Source organism: Phlebotomus papatasi, chromosome 1, assembly GCF_024763615.1.
Source record: "Phlebotomus papatasi isolate M1 chromosome 1, Ppap_2.1, whole genome shotgun sequence".
In the NCBI taxonomy this organism is placed as follows: domain Eukaryota; kingdom Metazoa; phylum Arthropoda; class Insecta; order Diptera; family Psychodidae; genus Phlebotomus; species Phlebotomus papatasi.
In genome coordinates, this window is record NC_077222.1 from 54,187,339 (window position 1) to 54,198,405 (window position 11,067).

General features: G+C 33.6%; 1 protein-coding gene across 1 annotated transcript; it reads left to right on the top strand.

Moving 5' to 3' along the window:
- The first annotated feature begins 891 nt into the window (after positions 1 to 891).
- Positions 892 to 7,516, top strand: LOC129806858 (anaphase-promoting complex subunit 7). Its single transcript, XM_055855670.1, has 5 exons — positions 892 to 1,096; positions 1,170 to 1,276; positions 1,339 to 2,251; positions 6,767 to 7,093; positions 7,164 to 7,516. The coding sequence occupies exons 1-5, from the start codon at positions 1,028 to 1,030 to the stop codon at positions 7,455 to 7,457; spliced, it is 1,710 nt and encodes a 569-aa protein (XP_055711645.1). The 5' UTR covers positions 892 to 1,027; the 3' UTR covers positions 7,458 to 7,516.
- Positions 7,517 to 11,067: the final 3,551 nt, after the last annotated feature.

Consider the following 11,067-nt stretch of genomic DNA (forward strand, 5'->3'; position numbering starts at 1 on the left):
GTCACCCGCAACGACGGTAGTTGTGATAATTGTGATCCATAATGAAGTGAGCGAGGACAAGTACCACAATCGCAAAGAAAGTGGAAGCCGTCGAGCAGTTTCAATACTAAAAATCGTTGATAATTTTAAAAAATGACATGGACTATAGTGCGACCCAAGTGTCAAATCTGGAATCAAATATGGCCTATAGCGAGGCTCTACTGTATATATATATATCACAAGATAACATAGCTTCAATCCAGAATAGCAAAAAAAATATTCTTCAAAGTTGTTTGCAAAGCAGTAGAACTTTTCTAGTGTTAGGATATTATGAATTGAGAAAAAAAGAATGGTCTTTAGACTTGAAACAATTAAATTGCAGAAAGAAAAAAATGCATTAAAAAATCTACCTGATAGAATGAATTGAATATTTATAGAAATTAAAAAAAAAAAGATATCAGTTAAGGAAATTTTTGCACAATTTATCTTTGATGAAAATGAAACATTCTCATTGCGACATTACCGTGGCGTTTCTTTCTATTCTTGAGGGAGTGAAATAAAGCAAAGTGTTAATGCTAGTCAAAATAGTAAAGAAGAAACTCGTTTAATTAGAGATCTATTTCCTTTTTTTTTTGTAGAATTGGCCACAAAGCCAGACAAAATGTATGAATAAAATTGTGTTCTTTTTAATAAAGCTTTTACTCAAGAAGTAAAAAAATGTTTTTTTTTGTAAAATATAAAAAAAAATATATTTGAAGAGGTTTTTGACCTTTTCGGGGAACAGGTGGAAATTTCACAGGTGGAAATTCAGTGGAGCACCCTGTGAAACACTTCAATGTTTCCCGCCAGAATAAACCTCTCAATTGTGCTTTGTGGGCAAATCTAGTTGTTTCACTCTCACACAGGTAATTTGTCTATTTGACTATCTTTCTCGCACAATCAGCTGATTGCTTGGCGTCCTACTTGACAGTGGAATTAAGAGTGAGTTTTTCCCAGTGATTTTTTATCAATTTCTCCAGTATTATCGTAATATTAACAATAAAAAGCCATGACGTCGCTTTTTGAGAATCTCAAGAAACTCTACGATTATGAATTGTACTCAGATGTTATGACGCTGGTAAGTTATAAGCAATTTTCTGGCGGAGCCTTTCGGTGTCCCTATTTCCCGGGATTTTATCCTTTTTCCGCAGGCCAACCTGATCCTTTGCTCATATGAGCGTCATCGACACATCCTGTCGCATCAGGAGCATTTCCTTACGCTGATGTATTACGGAGATGCGCTCTGGAATGAGCATAGGTAAGACTTTTTCTGGTCGATGGGAATCCATTGAAATGCATCGAAATGTCTTTTGTCAAAAGGTTCCGGAAGGCTGAAGGATTCTATCGACAGGCTCTTCATTCTAAGAAAGTGATTGCTAAGCTTAAATCACCGTCAAATAAGCAAACGACAGAAGCAGCTGACCCATTCCCAGAGACTGAGATCAAATTTAAAATTGCCAAATGTTTGGTGGAGGTAAAGCAATCACAAGAGGCGATAACTGTGCTTCAGTCAATTCCAGTGAAGCAGAGATCCCCCAAGATTAATGCTCTCTATGGTCGGCTGTCGCAGTACAATGGCCATGACAGATGTGCAGTGAGTTCGTACAAGGAAGTCTTGAAGGAATGTCCCCTGGCGCTGGATATTATGGAGGGACTCCTCCAATTGGGCGTCAAAGGGATAGAGGTGAACTCATTGGTTGTAGATGCCACCCATTGGCCCCAATGCTCCGACTGGCTGACGCATTGGATTGAGGCTAATGCCTTCATAGCCTTCAGGAAATATCCCCAAGCCATCCAGATCCTCAAGAATCTGGAGAATGAGTCATTGATTCAAGATTACAATAAACTCTTGGTGCTAATTGGGGAGAGTTGCTACCACAATGGTGACTACAACAATGCCCTGAATTACCTCAAGCGAGCTCACACTCTCCATCCACAGGCCACAGATGGCCTCATGATCCTCTCCAGTTTGTATGCAAAGAAGAACAAAATTAGCGAGCTGGAGAAACTGATAACGCCGTCGGCATCTGTATGGGAATACACCACAGAGAATTGGTTCATAATGGCTCAGTATCTCTTTGTGACGGGAAAGTACGAGAGAGCGGCATATTTTGCACAGAAAGCATGCTTCCTCGATAGCCGCAATATTGAGGCCATTCTCCTCAAAGCCAATATCTTTCTGGAACTCAAGAAGTACAAAGATGCCCTGTTGCACTTGCGAACAGTCCAATTGGTAAGTTCACTGACAAAAGAAAAATAACATTTTTCCTCCAAAGTATAAATTTTCAGTGACCCAGAGACCATTATCTCTCTCCTTCAACTTTATTTCTCAGGAAATAACTCTTAAATTTGGAGAGTTCTACTGAAATATTTAACATAAATCGGAAGAAAACAATTTATCTCTGGCCAAACTATTGTTTCACATGAATTCTTCTTTCTAAAAGAATTCCACAATTTATTATTTTGTCACAGAGGCATGAAAATTTATTGCAAATTTATGAAAACAGATGCAAGTAAGATGTGAAGTTGAAAATTGAGTGAAATAATGAGAGAATTAAATACAATTTGTGAGGTGGAATTGTCTTCAAAAATTGACCCAAGTAGCAATTTTGGATAAAATTTGGGTAATTTTTGGTAACTGAAAACGCTGAAAACACTTACCATACGCCCTCTATGATCACAGAATATTTTTAATGCGGAGATGTTGAATTTCTTCAAAAAAAATTGTCCAAAATTAGATTCTGGTCAAATTGTAGTCTTGTAGGAGTAACAAATTCGAAATCACTCTTACAAGACCTAATTTTACAAAATATGGGATTTACTTATTGGATTTTCTGATGTTGGTTTATAAGTGGTTTGAATCTGTTGACATTTATCAGGACTTCAGAGTTCAAACTAGCTTAAATTGAGCAATTGTGGAGCTCAGAGGCAAAATGACACATATCCTATGCTTTTGCCATAGGATATGTGTCATTTTGCCTCTGAGCTCCACAATTAAGCCCTCTAGTTAGACTTGAGTTTTGTCCATGAATGTTTCAGTAAGGTTGATTTGATCATAAGAATCTTTGGACGAAATATGCGTCTAAACGGGATTTTTAGAACTGTTTTTGAAATGATCTGAAATACATAATTTTGGGGCGGGGAGAGGCTTGGATATGGGCTGGTGTGAAATTACATTTTTAGATGATATTGATTTATGGGAGGTCACTGAAAACCAGAAGTCAATATCTCTTAGCGTTTAGCCCCTATCTTGGTGCAGTCGGATTGAAAAAAAAAAAACAAGAATTTCCAATTAAAATTAAATTGACCAAATTTAGCTGAGCTATAAAGATCTGTAAAATTAAAAATATGTTTTTAGAGGAGTTAATTTTAGAGGGGCATGAGGATTGAAAATATAGTAAGGTGGGGTAATTGGATCGCTTTCCGAAGAGTGCTACTTAAACGCTTGTTTTTGGACTGATGAAATTGTTTTTTACTTCTTCTAAATCCATAGAATTATTCACTGTTTCATTCAAAAACATAAAAAAAATATCAAAAATATTAAAGAAAATTTTTAAAATAATGATAATACTGAAATAAGTTACCATGCACTAACTGGGTCGCCTTTTCGCTAATTCACTTTTAATTAAACTAATTAAGGAAGAACTATTTCTCTTAAGGGACTGTCGAACAGTCCAGAAGTGTTTAGGAATAACTCCTTGTGGACAGTATGGAGCCCACACCAATTTTCGTTCATAAGCCGGTCCATTCCCCATTTAAATAAAATTTAAAAGTTATGCTAAGTTCGTGCATTAAGTTACGCATGGGAATTTTGGCATATCACCTTGATTTTGATAATATTTTCCTTTATCCTCATTCTTTATTTTAATTATGGGTGACAAATTCTTTTTTTTAGACAATTACACTATATAAATAAATAGTTCTTTATCACAATAATCAACTATTAATCTCTAATACGTCCAGTCCACATTAAAGATCGATAAAATTTCATAAAATTACAATTCGCGTTCCTTTCTTCTTTAAAAGATTTGTATAAGTCTATTTCACTCTTTCATATCCAAAATTGGACTGAACTAAATTTAATTTAATTTGTCGTTCAAAAGAAAAAGAAGAGTGCGAAAGAGTAGGATAGACTAATGCAACATTTTTAAGAAAGAAAGGAATGTGAATTTTAACTTCATGAAATTTTCATGATCTACTAAAAGGTGTGCCGAAACCATAAAAGGAGCTAATTTCAAAATATGTACAATCAATCAATGTTTTTAATAGAATCAATATTCTAAGAAAACCAAACACTGGTTAACAATTGTAAAACATCAAATAATGCCTCGTTTTTGAACAAATTTTGACCACTTGAATAACCTCTGAAACGTATTTAAGGACTTAAAAAAAGTAAAACTATTTTAACAAATTTTGACCACTTGAATAACCTCTGAAACGTATTTAAGGACTTAAAAAAAGTAAAACTATTTTAACAAATTTTGACCACTTGAATAACCTCTGAAACGTATTTAAGGACTTAAAAAAAGTAAAACTATTTTTAAGTTTTACAAAAAACGTTGTTTTGAATGAAACAAATACGACGAGGAGAAATTAGTATCATGCTGTTAAGCCTGGGATTGATCTTATAATGGGCTTCCTGAAGAACGGGAAAACGCGAAAAACCATATATTGCCGTTTGGTCTTTGAGATTTATGACACACAGGGAAAATGGATTACATAGCATCTTTTTGCTCTCTTTTTTGTTCTTGCAATATGTATATTTTTTGGTCGGCAAAAATTCAATTCTGTCAGTGTCAGTGGTTCTCTTTTAACTTCAAAAAGCGGTTTTAACATTTTTTTGTTGTCTTTCATTCTTTGGTTTCTTCTGCTTTTTTTCTCTTTTTAATTTTTTTGCTTTTTATCACAATTATAAGAGGGAAGAACCCTACTTTTGTGATTCAAAAAAAATATTCTATTCTATAAAAATGTTCTCCGACAGGTCTTTTCGTTTCTAATTGTCTAAAATAATTTAGATTTTTCACTTACAAAATTTAAGTAGTTATGCCTCCGGCACACCTTTTACATCAAATAAATTTTATGAAATCGAAATTCATATCTCTTTCTTTCTTAAAGGTTTTTCGTATGACTATCCTACTCTTTCACACTCCTCTTCTTCTTCTCTTAAACATCACAACAAATTAAATTTAGTCCAATCGAATTGGAGGTCGAAAGTACAAGGCAGACTTATGCAAAAAGTCTGAGAAAGAGAATGATGTGAATTTTGATTTCATGAAATTTTCCTGAAATCTAAATTCACATTTCTTTTTTTTCTCAAACGTTTTCCATACGACTGTCTCTTGTACTCACATCTCACGTGGAATTAAAATAAATTGAATTTTTTGTGACATTAGAATGGTGAAGAAGAATGTGAAAGAGTGGGATAGACATATGTTAAACGTTTGTGAAAGAAAAGGATGCGAAATTTGATTTTGTGAAATTTTCTATAATTAAAGGTCTCTACACATTAGGAACAACTTTTGCCAAAAATTAATTTTTGTAGGAAGTCGTCTGCACTGCTGTAAGTAGAAACGTCAAAATTCTGTCAAAAATGCAATTTTTGAAAAAAATTGCTCCCAATGTGTAGAGCCCTTAACCCTTTAAGGACGATTGGAACACCGGTGTCCCATAAAGAAAATAATTTTTCCTGACTACCTAAAGTTATTTTTTCCTTATGTTTGTACGTAATTGCAAAGCAGAAGGTTGAACGAATCTAGGATATTTTTTGCCAGTCTCCAACTATTTGCTGTAATACTAAATATTTAAACTTAAAAATGGTGATTTTTTAAATTCTCATATGGAAAAATTATTTTTATACTTCCAATTTTTTTTAAGCAGAACCCTTTTAGGAATAAAAACTACATTACTCATACGTAATATTTTTCATTAAAGTGATAAATATTATTCATTGTTATTGTCAGAAAAGTTACTTAAAGTTTTGAGCTATTTTTGTCCCTATCGCACGTAGACGTAAAAAATATACCGAATCAGACTCTGTTGAACTTTCCAAAGTTAGATATGAAACGTTTCACAAATTTTGTTTATCGGTTTAATTTTCATTGTTGATTTTCGGTCCGTAAAAAGTGTCTCGTCGTTAAAGGGTTAAAATTGAATACTTACCAAAACAACTTTGCTGCGCATGAAACTTATAAAGGCAACATTTGGTAAGTTTTTCGTAAATATTACCAAATTCACAATCTTGCTTCGGAATGCCTTACATTTAAGTGTGAATACTTTCCTGAAGTGGGAGAAAATCGAGAATCGGGAGGTGTGGAGGGGTGTCGGGGTGTCCTAATTCTGCGACCTCATTAAGTACAAGCGACTGTAAATGAGTGAATTAATTAATATTACCATAAGAGTATTAAATTAAATTTTAAATTAAAATTAAAATTAGAACTTATTTCGAATTGGATGTGAAAATAATTATTTATACTTGGGTTTAAATTTACCAAAATATCGAAGGGTATATAAAATTTAAATTGTGGGGTATTGGGGTTTGTCTATTTGCTCTAAAAATATGCTCAGGAAATCGATTGTGCTAACTATAAATTATTTCATCAATACAACGCCCATTCTGCGACATTCATAAATTCTTGCAAATTGTTGATTCAGCAGTGACGATGAGAGCTCAAAATAGTCCCACTTATTTTGCAGTGAATTAGATCATACTGGGATTTCCTCAAAAATTTTCCCATTTCCCCCCTTGCAGTATGCTCCGTATCGCTTTGAGATGTACAAGGGTCTGGTGGATACGTACATGCGAATGCTGCGTTTCCGTGAGGCTCAGACCATGGCATCGAATGCTGTGAGGTTTTTGGGTCAGAGTCCGAGGACATTTGTCCTCTTGGCACGGACTTATGTGCGAGATGTTATGGTGAAATTCCAGGCTAAATCGATGCTGGAGAAAGCCCTAGAATTGGATGAGAATTACTTACCGGCTGTGTTTATGATGGCAGAATTGATGCTAGAAGAGGGAGATAGTGCTGGGGCAATAAAATTGCTGAAGAAGCAGACTGGCGTCCAGCCAAACAGCAAGGTAAATTTTGTGATGCGAATGGGTCATTTATTTTCAGAATATTGAAAAATGATATGTGTGTGATGTTCAGGTACATTGTATGCTTGGAGATATTTTGAGCGGTGAGAAGGACTACAGTGGTGCCTTGGAAAATTACACCGTAGCACTGAGTCTTGATCCTTCCAATCGCAAAGCCATTGCGAGTCTTCTGGCAATGGGACATCCTACGGTTAATACAAAAATAGAAAATTCCTATGTGACTCCGTCGACAGCTGAAGAAGGTACGAGCTATCCCTATGAACTGGAAGAGATCCCGGCGCCAGATATTGAATCTGAGAGTGAGGCAATGTGGTCAGATGTGGAGGTTGAGATTAATTCAACATAATTGTGTCCGCGACTTTGAACGATGGGAAAAAAATATGAGGGACTACCCTTTCCTGAAAATGCTCTTGAACTTTCATGTAGTGTTATGTGCACTTAAATGTGATACCATTTAAGGGGATGATCAGTAATTTGTCTCTTTTGGGATGATGGTCAATGCTGCCGGCAAGATGTGAGGAACAACAAAAAGGCAAATGACCGCAAGTGGTGACTTTGGATGGCTATTTTTGGTTTGGGAAGTGAACCTTTTTTTTGTTGTTGTTGTATCCACCAAATATCTACCAACGGATTGTCGAGCGCACTCAAGGCAACCACTGTGAGGCGTACAGTTCAAACTCTGCACACTCAACAGAGCTGCAAAGAGTGTAGATGAAAAAAAACTATCTAGGCCTGTGTATTCTTGTTGATGTCAAAATTCATGAGTTTGTGGCCTGTGGACATCAATGGTAAGTTTGGCAAAGTCTTTTATTTTTATTTATTTATTTTTTTTACTTTAATACAATCAACCAGAGCTATAACTTTTTTGGACAACTGAGAATGAGAAGGTAATTCTCGATATTCATTTTATTATTCAATAATCTGCATATCTCATCTCTTAAATATTCAAGGTGTTTTGCATTAGTATAATTTTGCAAATCTTAAGTATCCATCCACCGACCACAAAATGGTAAGCAATATGTTGAACTATTAAAAGTAAGAATGCTTGCTTATTTCCGCTTGCGATATCGCAGTTGCGATCAGTCAACAAAGCCTATGCAATATTTTAGTTTTGAATTACAAAATTGAGAGGAACTCATATTAATTAAGAAATGCAGTTTCCAAGACTTAATTTCATAAAACAAAAACGTAAGTAAAGTGAAATTGTTAAAATGGTAAAAATTGTATTTCGTCAGTTAAATCAGCATTTGTCGTAACTTGCTTTTGATAACTTTTCAGGAGACGAAATTTTCAGATTCAGCTTTATTTTTTCTTAAAAATTAGCCCCGAATGCAATACTTTTGAGTCAAAATAATAAAAGTGACACTAATAAACTGTAAGTTAACTGGAAAAAATCTTTATAAAATGATCTAAAAGCTGAAATATTGAGACATATGTTAGAAGAAACACAATAATATTTTATCGTAACTTTCATCGTTTATAAAGCCGTAACTTTCAATGTATGGAAATATTGGAAGTTACGACAATTTTCTAAAATTCCTTTATTTGACTAAATTAGTCAATTATAGTCAATTAAATTGTTATCCCTGTCACCAAAAGCTTTAATTTCGTAACTTTTATTGAATAAATTTTGTGCGCCACGTCCCTTGTTTTGTTTTGAATTAATGACAAATGGGTAGGGATTTTTTCTCAGTTTTTTTTTCTCGCAAATATTGAATTAAAATGATTTCATGTTGCATTATTTGCACTGTCTTTGGATATTTGGAAGAGTTTGTGAACGTTTTAATGAGACATATTACATTTTTGCTGCAAATTACAAGCCACGCAAACGAGCAAAAAAAGTTACAGCAAATGATGATTGATGATTACTGAAAATTTTGTATGGGAATTTGTCGTAACTACCACAAAAATGGAAGTTACGACAAATTCTGATAAATTTTTATTAATTAAGGGCACTTACGATAATTTTTATTTAAAATAATTTTTATTGGGCTTATAAAAGTTTCTTTTTCTCAAGTGCGTTTAATAAACAAAATTGTGTTGATCGCAAAAATGAAGTTACGATAAATGATGATTTAACTGACGATTTGTATAAAACCCTGTGTTTGGCCAATTTATGTACAGGGGAGAGTGCCTATGCTTTGTACAATCCCAAGCTTCACAATGAATAAATTTTTCCTATGTTTCTGAATAAATGTGACTCCCCAATATATTTTAAAAACAGGACACTTTCCCCTGATTTTTAAAATATGGGTTCGATGAAACATATTTATTGAAAAACATAGGAAAAATTTAGTCATTGTAAAGCTTGGAAGCGTTGAAAGCATGGGAACTTTCTCCTATGGCTACAGCAGATTTGTATTTCGGTAAAGATGGTAAGTAAAAATTAAAAATGGTAAGTAAAAAATGGAAAATGGTAAATAGTGAAATATTAGTGACATAAGGAAAATTTAGAAGTTTTTTGAACCATTTTTATATTTTATTTACCAGAATGATTTTTTTACTTTACCAAAATTGGTTTTTTTAACTTATCAAACGTACTAATTTACTTACCAAAAAATGTTTTATGCGCATTTTTATTCACAATTTTGGCTCTTTCTTTCAAAAATTATCTTATGAACAGGAAATTTCAGAAGAGAACGCTCCTTTGGTCATGAAAAATGACCCTATCATATAAATTAGTGATTTTTGGACAGTTTTTTTTCTGTGGAAAACCTGAAATTTCTTTTGAATGTGCTTATTATTAAACTATTATGGTTCAGTTCCCCTATGATTCTCTGGAAATGCTGACCATTCACATGTTAATATTTCAGTTTAATTAATTTAGCACGTTTACTTCGAAGATTACTGAACACTTAGAACTAGAAAGCACGCATACTTAGCAGAACCCTTTTGGGGACTTGAGGACCCCCTTGGGGACTTACGAAATTCTTGTAAATCGTATAACTCACAAAAAAGTTCGTAAAAGTTTGTACTTTTTCACAAACTGTTTGTAAAATGATTTCTTAACAAGATTTTTTTGTTTTTTTTTATTACAAACTCTTGTTTGTACATTTTTTATTTGTCTGACAACGCTTCATGAACAACAACATTTTACGAACATTTGTGTATTTAGGAACATTTACAAACAAAGGATTTGTAAAAAACCAAAAAAATGCTCGTTAAGTTACGAACAATTTTTGTGAAAAACGTACAAACGTTTAGAAATTTTTTAGTGAGTTATCCGATTTACGAGCTTTTTGTGAGTCCTCATTGGGAATTCACAAAAGTTTACGAACAATTTTACAAAATATACCTACTATCTTACTAGTTATATAAGAATTTTTGATTTCATTAATTCTTGCGAACATCATAACCTTTTGCTACCACGAGTGTAATTAATGGCAGGAAATTCTAAATGCTGTATCTCCTAACTAGAATATTAAAACCCATATAATTTTTTTGTAGACTCATTTAAAATTTATACTCTCATTTCTAAAACACATCTAAGTGTTGCCCTGGTACACCTTTTAGGTCAGTATAATTTCATGAATATAAAAATTCGTTTCCCTTTCTTCCTCGAAAGATTTGCATAATGCCCAGCGCACAATACAGTAGACTCTCTCTCAATTTGGCAATTGGGACAAAATGTCATCCGGTTTATCGATAGATTTGGGCGTCAAAGCCTTTTTAAATTCCACAAAAAGCGTTCAATTATAAAGAATCACGATAAAATAGGAAGAACTACAGCGAATTTGAACAAATTTGCTTCATAATTAAACGTGAAATTGCCAACAAAATTTTTCATCTGATTGAAAAAGAGCTGATTGAGCGAGAGTCTATTGTAATTTTTGTTTGTAAACATGTTTTCAAAATTTTCTGTAAGAGTGAGCGAGATGACTAGATCAAGTTCTCACTTATGGCCTCTACACACTAGAGACATTTATGTTCATATTGAAGCAAATTCCATAGGCCTG